The sequence below is a fragment of the Cnephaeus nilssonii genome, assembly GCF_951640355.1.
Source record: "Cnephaeus nilssonii genome assembly, chromosome: 4".
NCBI lineage: Eukaryota > Metazoa > Chordata > Mammalia > Chiroptera > Vespertilionidae > Cnephaeus > Cnephaeus nilssonii.
The window spans coordinates 33,028,984-33,045,490 of record NC_137075.1 but is presented as its reverse complement, the minus strand read 5'-3'; the positions used below and the strand labels follow the sequence as shown (position 1 = coordinate 33,045,490).

The window sequence follows — 16,507 nt, the reverse complement described above, 5'->3', positions numbered from 1 at the left end:
TTCAGATAAACTATTTTCCTCTCCTTTTTCTGTCTTCACCCCTAACTTCTATCTCTAATCTCATCCCCACTATCACCCATACACTGGGATAAAAAAAAATCAAATTGAGATGATCAGGGGCCTAAGTCTCAGAAGGGAAACCAAACCTCCCCAGGCTGCTAATCACCACCAGGAAATTCAGCATTCCCGACAGGCTGACTGACACTCAGAGGTCAGAACAGCTTCCCAGAGCAAGCAGGGAGGGATGCACAGGAAGGGGGGAGGGGAAATTCGGAACTGTGCCCCCAGCTAACAGGCCCCCGCAAAAACACAAGATTCAACTCCCTAAATCTAAAGAAAAGCCTTATCCAAAAAATACCTATTTCCTACAGAGAGAGGACAAGTGGGGCCAATTAGAAATCAGGCAGGAAGGACAAAGGGGGAAAGCAGAATGACTGAAAACAAACCAAAACGAAAGACGGAATGAAAGCCATGGGGCAGAGAAGGAAGACGAAGTGGGCTAGGTCAGTGGGGAAAGAGGATACATGGAAATGTGAAGCTCTCACCCTTCTTTGCTTTCTGATAACATGATTTTTTTTTCTCCCCCTGGAAGTGCTGTTTATCCCTTTCTGGAATGGAAGAAATAACAAAAACCAAACAAAAAATCCTAAAAAATTAAAACAAAACACCTTCCTTGTCCCAAGATCCCACCACCTCCTCCCCAGCCACCCGATCCAGAGAGAGAAAATCGAGATGGAGCAACTGGGGATCCAAAAAAATGGTAAATGGAAGGGGAGGTGGTGGTGGTGGTGAGGGGAGGTTAAAATAGATCTGGATTTTAAGAGATAAGCGTTAAGTCCTCACGGCAAACCCCGAGTTCGGCTGGATTGGTCTCTCTGGAGGAGGAGGAGGAAGAGGGCCAGGCTGCTGGTAGTGGCTGGCTCTATTGTATTAGCGGAGCAGCGGCGATCAGCCGGAGACATGCAGGGCAGCCATCTTGCCACTTACCCAGCAGCCCGTGTGCGGAGGGGAGGGCCCGCTGCCGCAGGGGAGGGGAGGGGAGGGGAAGGAGGGGAGGGGAAGGAGGGGAAGGAGGGGAGGGGAAGGAGGGCGGCGCTGAGTGAGCACGGCTCTGATCCTCTGGCCGGCCACCGGGCGCTCACTGCTGGCTCAATAGGTCTGGCCCTTTTCCTTCTTTTCTCAGGTTACAACAGCTACCCAGGCCTAACCCCGCAGGGAAAGGGTGCTCTCTCTCTCCTAGTCTTCCCAGGGGGCGGGGAGGGGGCTGGGTAGAGAGGACATACAAAGTTACAGCTGCTTGCCTGGAAGATTCCAGAGAACAGAAGCAAGGAAAACGGCAGAGCTGGGAGTGAAAAAAACGATTAGAGGGCAGATAACAATGTCAAAGTTGAAAGAGACACAGAATGGAGGTTCACAAGCAATTTTTTTATGTGCCCACCTCCCGCTCTTCAAGAAACCAGACATGAAACCTCGAAACCAGATCAGCCAGCTAGCTGGTCACGGTGGGGAGGTAGGATAAGAATTAGTACCATCCAATCACTACAGTAACTGGCTGCTCACCCCAAACATTGACGTGTTTCACTCCAACCTGTCCTTTTCCCGCGGATGTTGGAAGAAGTGGATAAACAGTTCTTTTTCCAATTACCAGTGTGGGGGTAGGTGGTGTGGGGGTGGGTGAGGGAAAGGTGTCTCTGAAGATATGACAGACAACTTTGTTTCATAGAGTCTTTAATAAGGTCACCCTGCCCCAGAGTCCACTGGAGACAGAAAAGAAAAGGATAAACAGGGCAAGGGGACCTTGGATAGCTGAAGCATGAAGGCAATTCTTGGAGCAAGGGCTCCAAGGTGAGGGCTCTGAAGTGGGTAAGAAACTGAAAGGAGAGCGCGGTTACACCAGGTGGGGGTGATCTGATGGGCAGAGAGTGATTGGGAACTAAGTGGAAATTATTATGGGCATCTTCACCAGCCTAAATGTGAAATGGGAAGCTGACTCTCATCATTCATAGAGCATTCAGTAGATGCTCAATATAATCATTTGTGGACTACAAAGGGGCTCCTTTTGTATCCTAGTAGCAGTAGAGGTTTAACACTTCTGAGTACTTAACCAAAAGCTTAGTGTTTATCTCATTTGCAATACCAGAGCTTTTAGGCAAGAATAAAATTTCCTCCCTGCTGCTTAAAATCTTAATCTTACATGCCAAATGAATGCTAAAGAGGTCATGCAGTTTATTTTATCCGTTATTATAAAAGTTCCCTGTCTCCTCAGTAAGATTCGGAGCTTTGGAGTCAAACTGGCTAGGGCCCATACAAGTTGTGTGATACGGGCACGTTTCTAACCCTTTCTGTGCATTTCCTTCTTAAACTGTAAAGTGGGAATAACAATACGTATCTCATGGAACAGAGTAACGGTTCACACTTAAGGGTCTGGCTTGAACAACACCCCAAGTCAGTAAGAATGTGCATAAATACAAGTCTGATTAATAGGCCATTATCTCATTTGATGTCACCTATAGAGCTTTTTAAAAATTTTTATTTCCTCAAAGAGTAGACTTCTCTGTCGCTGATACAAAGGCTTTCAGTAATTGGCGTGACAGATTTTCAGCAATGTCCTTATCACTTTGTATGACTACTGGTTTACTTGCCCCTCACCTCCATCCTGCAGGGTTCCTCAGGGTCAGAGACTATAGGCTTTGGTCCCTAGCCCAAGGCCTAACACAAAGAAATGCTCAGTAAATACTTCTGAATTAGGTTGTCATTGTGGGTATCAAGTGGACACTCTAATAAGTGCTTGCTCAACTCTAAGTTTTCCTGTTAAAACATTTCTTTGGCTAGAATTCCCACAAATAATGTTACCTTTAAAAATCCTCAAATAAATACTCCCTGTCCATCAACTGTCCTAAAATACTTTCAGCTGCCAATTTGCGTCTCCAGAAGTAGTTTCCTTGGGGAAAAACAAATTTTCTTTACTGGAAATTTCACCTTTTTAAAAAAATAAGAATTTTACCATGTTATCCTTGGGCTTCTTAAGGCACAGCAAGTTTGTAATACTGCCCCATAATCAATTTTGTAGGATCCAAAACTTCCCAAGGCTTTAAAAGAAGAATTCTTGAAATTACCCCAAAAGGGAACTCAATTTACTTGCAGGACCAATCCAAAAGCCTTGTTAGCTATGTGTCAGAGCCCCACACAGCTTTTCCTTGTAGTCTCTGACTTCCCACTTATTTTAGTTCTTACACAAATGTTTCTGATATCTTTGAAATATATGTGAAATTGCATGGGGGTTAGGGTTGGGGGTTAACTACCCAAATTAAACAGCATTTGTAACCCAGAAGAAAAGGATATTACTACTTGGAGGCTAACAACATCACACTACAGTTAACAAATAAATATGAGTAAAATTCAGAGAGGCTAATGGAAAAGAAAATTTTGTAAGCGTATGTTTGAAGTTTAGTTTTTGTAGAAAATTCATGAGGTGATGTGAAAGTTAATTAAAAAAAAAGTGGACTTGACTACTACCAGGCACTGAGATATTAATACAGAACACTCTCAGGAGCATACTAGTTCCAAGATAACAAGGACAGTATGATTTTGGGGGAATATGTCCTTAGATACCAATTTCTCAGTGAGCAAATTCTACTGATGACAATAAATTCTGCTTTTTTATTATGCATCATTTGGCATAATGGCACTGTAGGTCCCCCATGGGGAGTACCAATTACGGTGTCATATTGGCTTAAAGGACCATTTCCTTCCTCCTATTCAGGCAAAAAGCCCTAAATTTCTCTTGCAAGGTTTGTATACACAGTAAGGCTGTCTTCAGAAAATTTCAGGTTTGAATCTACAACTGCTCCCATAAAGTTTTTTTTTTCTCTTTCTCCCCCCCCCCATTTTTTTTAATGTAAAAAAGAGAATATCCTTATTTTCTGTTTTATGAGGACATTTTTGTTATATCCATAGCAGGCAGAAGACTGTATTTTGGAATAGGGCTCAACTGAAATCGAACTGAGGCTCACAGATTCCTGCTCCAAGCAATGAAAAAGATACCTTACCCCATAAATCTAAAATTCCTCAGGGCACAATCAGAATCAGAATGTATTTAGCCAAGCACAGCAAAAAAGTTAGGCAATCTCTTCCAAGTGGTGAGAGGTCCTTGAAGTACAGTCTAATTTTTTTTTTTTTAACACTTTACTGAATCAATAGGCCCTATGCTGTTTTTATTAAAGTCATGTGATTTCTTAAGATGGAGCAAAACCAAGGTTAAGCCACAAAAGGTCTTTCCCATTTAATACTGTAGATCCCACTTTTAAAAGTGGCCAGGGTTCCTAAGGTCACTGGCTAAACACTAGAACTGGGGTGGGGGAGGAGGGATGTGAAAGCCCAGGAGTGTTGTGAATTAGTTGTACCAGGACCTCTCAGAATAGCCTATGGGTTTAGGCCTTTGGGCGTGTCTTTTCGTTAGGTTGCTGACTAGACCATTTCAAGATAAGTTGACGGAAAGCAGGTAAGAGGAATGTGTGTGAGTTCCTCCTAAACTCACATGCATTTCTAATCTACAGGCTGTTCCACTGAACCTTGTCTAGGCAACAATGGACAATCATAGTATTTGCCCAAAGTGCCACTTGTCTATCACCTTGCCAGAATCATGTAGATTAGATTACCTTAGTCATAAAATGAAGATCAAAGCCACCTTTCACTGGGGAGAAAAACTGTATATGACTCCAAGCCTCATTTGTCCTGGACTCCAAAATCCAGAAATAAAGGTGCTTCAAAACAGCGTAAAGCACTGTTCTGTTGCCAGAAAGAACCTCACAGACCCACAGAATTTTAGGGCAAGCAAAGAGCTTTTTAGAAAATTACTTGCTTCTCAAAGTGCATCGGAGGCAGTTTCTCATGCCCACTCAGTAGCAAGTTGTCAACACCTACTTCCAAACTGCCATTATGCAAAGGCCACGCTGTACCCCCATGGGATGGGGATGGGGAGGCAAGTATTATCACTGGTTGATGGACATGAAAGGGAAGGTGTCACCCCATTTCCTCATCGATGGTGTAGCTGGGGAAATCCTGAACACTTTCCAGAATCCGCTGAGTTTTCACTTTATGATCCTAGAAGAAAAACCCTTTTCCAAAGAGAATGTACTCATCCCAAAAAGGAAAAACAAAAACTTTTCAAAGGAAGTAGAATGAACTTTCGGCTTTCAAAAAAATAAATAAATGTAATGCCCACAAGATGGCAGCAGAGGCAAGAATGTTGTAATGGACAGTAACAAAGGTAGTGCCAAGGTAAAAGCTATAAAGAGTATAAAACTATTATTAAAGTCATTAGAAAATGAGATAATAAAATTATGTCACCTGCCCACCACCCTCCAAAATCAGAAGTAAAAAAATAGTCTAAAATTCTCAGAAAAGTGTAAATGATTAGACTTTTACGTAAAGGAAAAAATCATACTGATAGTATAGTGTTAAAATTACATAGAAACAATCATGGAAAAACTTTAGGCCAACTGTCTATATAGGACATTCACCAAAGCAGTACCAGATTCCTGATGTCTAAAAGTTAAGCATCTTATTTTCACAATGCTTTTCTTTTTCATTTCCCATGAGAATTTGAAGCCAGGAATTCTGGTTCAATGGCTTTTTAATTTATAATACTTGGCTCAGAATAATGAATGTTCAATTACAAATTTAATTTGACGAGTATTTTTCTAGAACTAAATACAAGGAAATAAAAAACTCACATTAATTATCTAAATGATAAAATCAATTCAAGAGTCTTAGGGACCCAAGAATTAACTTTGGACTTGATATGGATGGACTTCACATTTTGTTGTATACTGTAAGAGCTAACTTAACTGTGTCTAATAAAATGATAGCAAATAAACAAGAAAAATACTGAAACTAAAACACAGCAACACCCTTCTGTGTCTTTCTTTGTAGACCCTCAATATCCTTTATTAACCTGTATTCCGGGCTTAGATGTAGCTGGTAAATGAGTTAAAAATTGAGTAAGATGTTTTGGGTCAAGTCCCTCACACTGTCTTGAGTTTGGAGACAGAAGCCTCTGCTGCCTGCTCCTTAAAGGAATCAACTATTTTGGCCAGGTGATCCCAGATATGTTTCTTTACGCTCTCACCACCACTTTTCAGACTCTCTTAAGATTTTTGGTGGTAGCTCCCAACATAGTAACTGAAGTCTAGCCGTTGTCCAGACAAAGCTCTGCCTTCACGCTTTAAAAGGAAACTAGGACTGCTTAAAGAACTCTTGCGAGCCAAGAACTACCACACACTCCAAGTTTCTGTTATACCCGAGTTGAAATATATCACTTACACAGTGTGATGAATCCTTTCTGATTCTGGTAGGTGAGAGGTTGGAGTCTCTGAGGTTTGGGGCTGTGTGGCAGCTGGTGGCTCTGCCTCTTCAGCTTCACACTTCTTTGGGCTCTCCTGTCAGGACAAACATAGCAAAACAAACATAGCAACATACTTAAATCGGCTGGGTTTCTTGTCTTTAATCTGGAGCTGGTAAAAGGCATAGCAGAATATACACCGTACCAACTCTACACATAGCTCTATATATCTTTGTTATTTCATTTTATACAGTGGAATGGAATATTGCTTAAAGAATTTCCATGCCAGCAATCATTTTATTAGAATTCTTTTTCGAGAGAACCAGGAAAAGGCTTCCTTTTGAGCAGAAAAAAGGAGTTTTGTGGAAGAATTGACCCCGAGAGTCCTGGAACTGAGAATTTAGCCTTAGGAACCAGGGAATTGGAAATAAGTGGAATCTAACAGGTATCCCCAACCTTCTACATTTCTAATGAGCCTTGTCCAGATTGACCTTTCAGTTTTATAGTTAAGACAAAAGGGAAAATCATGCCTAATCCTCTCTCTCCCTCTAGGGAGAGGGCATAATAGCCTACCCGTTCAGGCTGTACCCTCTGAGTCACATGCTTTTCGGCTGGCTCAGGTTGGCTCATAGGCCTCACTTGAATAGAGGATGATATGGAAGTCCTCTCCTTTGGCTCAAGGACCTGCGGTTGTAGCACTGGTGGAGTTGCAACCTCCTGACCAGAAGAGGGATCTTTGGTTTCAGTGTAGCTGGTGTTGCTGTCCCTGGAGACTCCAGGGCTCAGAGACTGAAGAAATGAAACACATAAAGCAAATTATTTTATATGATGTGTGTCCAGTAGGTCACTGGTTTTCCAACTTCTGCTGACCCAATTGAATATTTTCAACCTTTTTGTCCCTGTGTTTATTCCTGTTTGAGTTAGTGACCTCCCTGGCTTCTTAGATTATTCAACAAATTACTTATTAAGCCCCACTAGGTGCTGGGTACTGGAATACACATGTTAAAAGGCATGTTCCTAGCCTCAAGAAGTTTATAGTTTAGTAGAGGAGATGGATAAATGAACTAAAAAAAAAGTTCAAAATTCAAATTCTTTTCTTTGGAATCAAAGGGACTCAAAATGAAAAAGGACCCATTTAGGGATCAATGAATTGAAAATTAGATTCTGAAATGAGGGGAAAGTAATCACTGAACTGGGGACTAAAGGAAGCTTTTCCTATTTCTGCCAGAAAATATGATAGGTTCTCCTGTGATTGAAAAACACTGGCATACAGACAGAACATCAATGCTCTCTGGGTACTCCCATACTTACTTTTCTGCTGTTGCTTGATGCTGAACGAGAACGGGAACGTGACCTAGACTCTGATGTTGATCTGGAACCCATCTTGGATCTACCACGAGGGTTGGCATGAGATGCATCTCTCTGCTTAGATCTTGGAGGTGAGTGAGACTGAGAGCCTGAACTATCAGGAGAGCGAGATCTTGATCTAGAGCTGGAAGATGAAGATGAGGAGGACCGGCTAGAGGAGGAGTCTAACCGTTTCGATCTCTGGCTTGGGAGAAGGGTATGAGAAGCCCCTCTGCCTTCCTTCTGTTCCAAAGACGGCTGTTTAAGAGATTCCTCAGTGATCCCTTTGGCCAGTGCTAATTCCTCGATTTTTAGAGGGAGTGGTTGACCAGATTTGTCTAACTCAGTTTCAAGATCCTTCTGGGTTGAGGATTCAGCTGGTGTGCTTTTCTGAACCAGAGGCAGGACACTCTCCTCTGGCACTTTCTCTGCTGGAGATTCTGCTTTGGTGTCTGCAGGACTTGACAAGAGAGACAAGCCTCCCGCCAACTGGACAGGATGCTGAGATATTAATAGCTCCCTGGCCTCAGCTTCCGTATTAGGAGGAGATAACTGAATGAGAACAGGGGGGGCTGGGCCTTCCATGGGCTCTATTTCTTCTTCACTCTGAAGTTGGGTATTAGGTGGTGGTGAAGATGCTTCCTTGGTAAGTAAAGGTGGGGGAGTCTCCTCCTCGCTGGCAGTTTGCTCTGGTTGTAGCATAACAGGGGCCTTCTCTAGATCTTCAGTCAATCGAGGAGGGGAAGGGGACTTTGATTTTTCCTCTAAGCCTTTTGAAGGCTTTAATTCTCTTTCTTCTTCAAGGGGAGAAGCTGTTTTCATCTCTTTCTCCTGCTGATGTCTGGCCAAATGACTTTTTCTACTAGCCTCTTCCTGGGACCTTGTAATTCTCCCTCCTCTCTCTAGCCCCTCCTGTTCCTGGGATTTTATGGTTTGGGATCTCTCATCCATCAGCTCTTCTGGTTTTGCTCTGGGCATCTCTTCCCTCTCTTTTTCTTCCTCTAACTGTTTCAGAACTGGTGCATCCCTCGATTTTAACCCCTCATCATCATCTTCCTCTTCCTCCTCTTCTTCCTCCTCCTCCTCCTCCTCTTCTTCCTCCTCTGTTTTCAAATTTCGATCTGCTCTGACCCTTAGATTTCTGGAAGGTGTTTCTTGATCCTCTTCTTCCTCAGCAGCCTGGCTGCACTCAGACAGTTTAGCTGCTCTTGCCTAAAAAAAAGAGACAGATATACAACGATTCCAGGTATATTAGCTCACTATCAACAGAAGAGAAAAAGTATCTGAGACACACACAGGAAAGAGAAACTCAATGACGTGCTTTCAGCAACATAGAAGTAAGTGTGACAGTAGATAAGCATGACTAATGTGGACTCTAATGAGAAGCAAAATAGTGACCAAAAGGAATACAATAATGAACCTTCTGGTTCATTTTTTAGCTTCAAGCTTGAAAAATAAATATAAATTGAACATCAATAAAGTGGGGGGGGGGGGGGACTGATCTATTATCATTTAATGTGATTATTTTTGTCATTTTGGTATATTTTATTTTCCCCCATTATTTCTTTTCCATAGTCATAATTACACTATATATACAGGGTGTGTTTTTTTGGCTTAACAACAGATTTTTATTGTCTCATAGTTTGGGAGGCTATTACAAGTTTGAGATCTAGGTGATAGCCAAAACTCTGAAGGCAGTAGGAAGGATCTGTTCCAGGCCTCTCTCCTACCTTCTAGAAGTTCCTTGAACACTTCGAATGGTGTTCTCTCTGTGGATGTGTCTGTCTCTGAGTGCAAATTTCCCCTTTGCGTAAGAATACAGTCATATTGGATAAGGGCCCACCCTGATAACCTCATTTTAACCTGACCCTGTTTACAAATAAAGTCACATTCACATATACTTGGAATTAGGACTTCAACATCTTTTGGGGGATGCAATTCAACCCATAACAGCAAAGTAGATGTCTATATATTCTCAATTTGCAGCTACATCTTCTTCCCTTTCTCTGCTCTTCACATTCCTTATTCCTCAACAGCCATCATTAAGATCAGTCTTTGAGGATAAGTTCAAAATATATTTCTTTGAAAAACATGAAGTTATTAGTGGAACACCTAGAAAAATTTAAATAAGATGACTAAATATATACTTCTGTATTCTGCTCACTTAACATCATATCATAAAGCTTTAAGGTTTTAACTGAATAATTACTTAGAAATCTAAGGCCAGAGCAGATCTAAATTAAAAAAAAAAAAAGATGAAAGGGAGGAGAAAGAAGATGAGTATATAGAAATAGAAATGTAGAGAAACCAACTCTGAAATAGTCTGAGAAGGAAGAGCAGGAGATATCCAAAGCATTATCAAAGAGGAGATAGAGGCTTTAAGAGGTATTTGACTTACCTGCCTGACCCTGGATGACCGTCTTTCTCCCTTCCTTGGTTTCTCATCATCAGAGTCACCTTTCTCTTCAGAAACAGAGGAACCTTTTCCTATCAAATGAAAGAAAATCAAGTCACATTCATGACATGAACACTCATTCAAGGCTGTTTTCTAAAACATAATCAATCATAGCATATGAACTGGTCAATACATATTTCTATCAATTTCTTTTACTTCTATGCAGAAGACTATATAAAGCCCTAAGGGTCAAGATCTTAATAATTTCTGCTATGTATGTCTGAAATATTTTTAATATCTCAAAGCCAATTCACTTAGTACAAATAACTCAAATGTAAAATAACTACCCAGGGCTTCAAACTGTCTAACAAAGATGTACAAATACTAAGTGCAGTTCTTTCTTTTTTAAAATATATATATTTTTCATTTCAGAGAGGAAGGGAGAGGTAGAGAGATAGAAACATCAATGATGAGAGAGAATCACTGATTGGCTGCCTCCTGCACACCGCACACTGGGGATTGAGCCTGCAACCCGGGCATGTGCCCTTGATCGGAATTGAATCCAGAACCCTTCAATCCGCAGACTGACGCTCTATCCACTGAGCCAAGCCGGCTAGGGCCAAAGTGCACTTATTTTTATAAAATGTTTTCTCATTCTGAATTAAAACTCAAGATCCCACTAGGTTCAATGTCTAATTTTTTTTTTAATTTCCTATTACTACCACTGGTTTTGACTAAAATATTATGATTAATATGCCAGTTTGTAAAATAACAATCTCATGAAGTACTTGTAAGCATGGTTTTCAGAACCTTAAAGTTCTTAGAAATTACTAGAAACAAACAGGACAAGGTTTCAGAAATGAGCCCTTCTTAATTATGTGTTACATATGGAGCTCAAAGTGAGATTTTTTTAAAGGAAAAATAAGTTATATTAAAAGAATGCTTGGGCCGAAACCGGTTTGGCTCAGTGGATGGAGCGTCGGCCTGTGGACTGAAGGGTCCCAGGTTCGATTCCGGTCAAGGGCACGTACCTTGGTTGCGGGCACATCCCCAGTAGGGGGTGTGCAGGAGGCAGCTGATCGATGTTTCTCTCTCATCGATGTTTCTAACTCTCTATCTCTCTCCCTTCCTCTCTGTAAAAAAATCAATAAAATATATTAAAAAAAAAAAAAAAAGAATGCTTGGAAACTACCAATCTAGATCATTCCAAATAATAACTCCATGTAAAACTGAAAAAACTTTCTCTCACATTTCATGAAGGATGGTAACTGTGGGTAAATAGTATTTAAACTGGCGGCAAATAAAGCAGATAGTATGATCTCTAACTCAAGGGCAGGATTTATTTCTATATTTCAACAATCTAAAATGAACTAGAAGACTGCACATATTTTATAAAACTTTACTCCATGATCACCTGACTAACAAGATCTCTGCATATACACCATTTTTTATCTGGGTTAGTGAATAAAGATTTGCATTATGGGTGTGTGTATAGGATCTATGGTTAAGATATACAGTGACAGGCCAGATTCTTTAGTAAACATGTGAAGAATAATCTAAAAAATCAATAAATAATGTAGTGGCTATAATAATCAATAATTTCATAATTAAATGACCTGGAATAGGTTAAATTATAAAATTAACAAAAAGGTATTTCCCCAAAGCACAGCTCCTTTGCAAGTATAAAGGAGAGGAACAGATTTATTGATAGTTTTATAAAAAGGAAAAAAAAAGGCAGGTGTGGGACAGATGCATAGGCAGAGCATAGAGGATTTTTAGGGCAGCAAAAATATTCTATATGATACTGTAATGATGAATACATGTCATTAACATTTGTCCAAACCCAAAGAATGTACATCAATAGTGAACCTGAAGGTAAACTATGGACTTTGGGTGATTATGATGTGTCAATGTAGGTGCATCAATTTTAAGAAGCGTACCACTCTGGTGAGGGATGTTGATAGTGGGGGAGGCTATACATATGTGGGGCAAAGGACATATGGGAACTCTCTGTACCTTCCTCTCGATTTTGCTGTGAACCTAAAACCACTCTAAAAAACAAAAACCATTATCCAGGTGCTCAAGAGTTAAAAAAAAAATAGTTAATCAGGTTGGAGGGAAGGTTAAAAGTTTTAAATTGCAGGTATTTTAAGCTTATACATAGATAATTTCCTGACCGGGAATCAAATCGTTGACCTCCTGGTTAATAGGTCTATGTTCAACTACTGAGCCACACCAGCGGGCAAGAAAACAAACATTTTTAAAAGAATAAAATCCTGCCCTGGTCAGTTTGGCTCAGTGGATAGAGTGTCGGCCTGTGGACTGAAGGGTCCCGGGTTTGACTCTGGTCAGGGGCACATGCCCAGTTTGCAAACTCGGTCCCTGGTTGGGGGCGTGCAGGAGGCAGCCAATCAATGATTCTCATCATTTATGTATCTCCCCCCCCCCCCCTGAAATCAATTAAAAAATAAATTTAAAAAAATATCCTAAACTCTGGAGGGAAAACCTACAGAGATTCTCAGATACTCCTCAAATACAATAAAGTGCTAAATTCATAGACCTATCCATCCCAAGTACTTTTATCACTGCAAGTTCTATATAAGAAACATTTTTGATTTATTTTCAATATAAAAACAAGAGTTATAAGCACATATCTAAAGTCATATGAGAGATGTTTTGTGTTTAATAACAGGCTTTCAGTAAATATATATATGCTCTGATTAAATAAACATAATTTTCGGGGGGCGGGGGAGAAGAACATGTACAAAGTTGTCCAGACATAAATGTATGAAGTTAGGTATATATAAGCAAATAGCTTCTTTTTCCATCTATTGTAAGCTGCATGCTATTTTATTGGATCATATTATTTTGATACTGTAAAATGGCAGTAACAGGATTCTAGATGATTACCCCTTGGGAAGCACTTGAATAGTAGTAAGTCATCAAAAAGATGAGGGTAGCCCTGACCGGTTTGGCTCAGTGGATAGAGCGTCGGCCTGCGGACTCAAGGGTCCCAGGTTCGATTCTGGTCAAGGGCATGTACCTTGGTTGCGGGCACATCCCCAGTGGGGGGTGTGCAGGAGGCAGCTGATCGATGTTTCTCTCTCATCGATGTTTCTGACTCTCTATCCCTCTCCCTTCCTCTCTGTAAAAAATCAATAAAATATATTAAAAAAAAAAAAAAGATGAGGGTAGCCCGGCCAGCCTGGCTCAGTGGTTGAGTGTTGACCTATGAACCAGGAAGTCATGGTTCAATTCCCAGTTAGAATCGAACATGCCTGGGTTTCGGGCTCAATCCCCAGTGTAGGCATGCAGGAGGTTGCCGATCAGTGATTCTCTCTCATCACTGATGTTTCTCTCTCTCTCTTCCTCTCTGAAATTAATATAAATATAGAAGAAAAAAAGAGATGAGGATAAAATGGGAAGGGCTGTTCAGAAAGTTTTGGTCATCATTGAGTTGTAAAAAACGTGACAACATGCAACAAGAGGTTAGTAAGCAATACAAAATATAAGGAAGAGACGAGGAATCTCTTTGTAGCTCTTTGTACAAAGCTGATAAGATGAAGACAAGCTTCTGGGAAAGCTGCCATCTTCTATTGTAAGTAGATGGCCACATAGTGTCCTAAACCAGATGTGAGTAACGTGTAGAAACTGAGCACCTTTAGCAAAAGGTGGGGCTAACAGTGGTAACAGGTTAATAAATGTATTTCAGGAACTGAAAAGCAAGTCAGGGTCAATTATAAGATCTCCAAGACTCCAAAGCCAGAAGCTTTCAGGAGAAAGGAAAAGATGGCTGCTAGCTGCTAGTCAATGTAGAATGTATTAAGGTGAAGAATGTAAGAGTCATATTGGAAAGTAGTTTCTTCATCCTAGAAAACAAAGCCCTGGGCAGGATTTGCAGGACCCAAGTAAGGTAGCTAAAGATCACAGCAAAGCCTGTGGCCAAAGGGTATCCTTCAGTTGGAATAAAATGTAGGAATTAAGAGAATGGAGACCAGGCAATGACTCCAAACCTAAATCTGAGTGATGGTAGCTGTATAAGTAACATTATCTAGCATTTCCCTAGAACCACAGCATCCAGATTTAATATGAGAAAAAAGAGTAAGTACCACATGCTTTGTAAGCCAAAGGCTGGCTACCATCCCCTGGGGCTATCCCTTTGTTAAAGAACCTGTATTCTAAATATTCAAATTTTTTAAAAAAATATATTTTATTGATTTTTTACAGAGAGGAAGAGAGAGGGATAGAGAGTTAGAAACATCGATGAGAGAGAAACATCCATCAGCTGCCTCTTGCACACCCCCCACTGGGGATGTGCCCGCAACCAAGGTACATGCCCCTGACCGGAATCGAACCTGGGACCCTTGAGTCCGCAGGCCGACGCTCTATCCACTGAGCCAAACCGGTTTTGGCTAAATATTCAATTTTAAATATTTTGTAATTTTTCTTCCTACTTTTCCTACATCAAGCTCTTTTTGAAGAAATTAAGGATTTTTGAATACCCAGTCGTGATGATTAAGGAAATCCAGACAAATTCTGACTATTGGAGGGTGGACACTGACTCCCCACATCTTAGAAAATCGGATCAAAGTGATGGAGACTTAAGAAGTCAAGAAGGGACGCCCGGACCTGACCAGTTTGGCTCAGTGGATAGAGCGTCGGCCTGCGGACTCAAGGGTCCCAGGTTGATTCCGATCAAGGGCATGTACCTTGGTTGTGGGCACATACCCAGTGGGGAGTGTGCAGGAGGCAGCTGATCCATGTTTCTCTCTTATCGATGTTTCTAACTCTCTATCCCTCTCCCTTCCTCTCTGTAAAAAAAAAAAAATTCAATAAAACATATTAAAAAAAAAAAAAAAAAAAGAAGGACGCCCAGCTGGCATGCCTCAGTGGTTGAGCATCAGCCTATGAACCAGGAGGTCACAGTTCGATTCCCCATCAAGGCACATGCCTGGTTGTGGGTTTGATCTCCAGTGTGGGATGTGCAGGAGGCAGCCAATGAAGGATTCTCTCTCATCATTGATGTTTCTATCTCTCCTTCCCTCTCCCTTCCTCTCTAAAATCAATTAAAAAATAAAAGAAAAAAATATATATATATACACACACATATATATATAAATAAATGTCAAGGAGGAAAGCCATGGAGGATTTTATAAACAAACTAGAGCAGCGGTTGCCAACTGGTGGTCCGTGAGGTCTGAAAGGTTGACAATCGCTGGTTTAAGGAAACCTTTGGATCAGTAGTCGCCAACCGGTGGTCCGTGGACCACTGGTGGTCCATGAGGTCCAAAAGGTTGGCGACCACTGAACTAGAGGCCTAGTGCATGAATTCGTGCACTGGTGGGGTCCCGCGGCGTGGCCTGTGGGGACTAGGCTGAAACCCGCAGTCCAACGCCACCTGCTGCTCCCGCTCATCCCGGCCCTGCTGCGCCTGTGGTGGGCTCGCACTGTCAGTCCAGATCAGGAGAGGCTCACGCTGCCACAACGGCACTTGCCAGCTGTGAGCCCTGTGTCTGGCACCCATGAGCCGTGTCTGGTGCCCATCCGTCAGCTGAGCAGCGCTCCCGCTATGGGAGTGCACTGATCACCAGGGGTCAGCTCCTGTGTTGCGTGTCTGCCCTCTGGTGATCAGTGCACATCATAGCGACCGGTTGCTTAGGCTTTTATATATATAGACTAGAAGCCCAGCGCATGAAATTGCATGGTCCCGCCCACTCGCGCAGCCTGGCTGTGCTCACAGCCCCACCCACCCACGCCCTGCCCACCTGCCCACCGCCCCACCCACCCGCACAGCCCTGCCCACCCCTGTGTACCTCGCCACGCTCACAGCCCCACCCACCCGTGCCGGTCTTTGGTTACGCCGTTAGGGCCACTGGGTTTTTATAATATAGATTCTTCCTTCCTATTTGGAATTTTGTCTACAGCACATAAACAGGAGGCTGCCAGAATAAAGTCAAGGATCCTGATGAAATATAATACTGAAAAACTATTCTTTAAGTCATTCATAAATTGATCAATAGAACTATAAGAGGACTTTAAAACCAGAAGTCACATTCCCTGAGATTCTCAGGGTAGGGCCCAGGAATCCATAGTCTTAAAAAATAGTAAACTAGCCCTGGCCAGTGTGGTTCAGTTAGTTGGAGTGTCATTGTGAGCACCAAAGGTGGCATGTTCAGTCAGGGTGCATATGGGAAGCAACTGATCGATGTTTCGCTCTCTCTGAAACCAATTAAAACAAAACAAAACAGCCTGGCTGGTGTAGCTTAGCAGTTGAGCCTGGATCCAGGAACCAAGAGGTTATGAGTTTGCTCCCCGGTCAGGGCACATCCCTAGTAGGGGGTACATATGGGAGGCAGCTGATTGATGATGTTCCTCTCTAATTGGTGTTTCTCTCTCTCTATCCCTCTCCCTTACTCTATTAT

At 41.8% G+C, this 16,507-nt stretch overlaps 1 protein-coding gene across 8 annotated transcripts in view; it reads right to left on the bottom strand.

The window, feature by feature from the left end:
- The window catches only part of ACIN1 (apoptotic chromatin condensation inducer 1), a 33,954-nt gene that overhangs the window by 10,275 nt on the left and 7,172 nt on the right, over positions 1 to 16,507 (bottom strand). For 5 of the 8 annotated variants that reach the window (XM_079769410.1, XM_079769411.1, XM_079769409.1 and 2 more), the window contains 4 exons: positions 10,089 to 10,177; positions 7,655 to 8,902; positions 6,917 to 7,132; positions 6,325 to 6,440 (listed from right to left, as the gene is read on the bottom strand). In XM_079769410.1, coding sequence (XP_079625536.1) covers positions 6,325 to 6,440; positions 6,917 to 7,132; positions 7,655 to 8,902; positions 10,089 to 10,177 — 1,669 coding nt within the window. Of the gene's footprint in view, positions 1 to 545; positions 1,051 to 6,324; positions 6,441 to 6,916; positions 7,133 to 7,654; positions 8,903 to 10,088; positions 10,178 to 16,507 lie in introns of those variants that run through there. The other 3 variants (XM_079769412.1, XM_079769414.1, XM_079769415.1) reach the window with 3 other exon arrangements.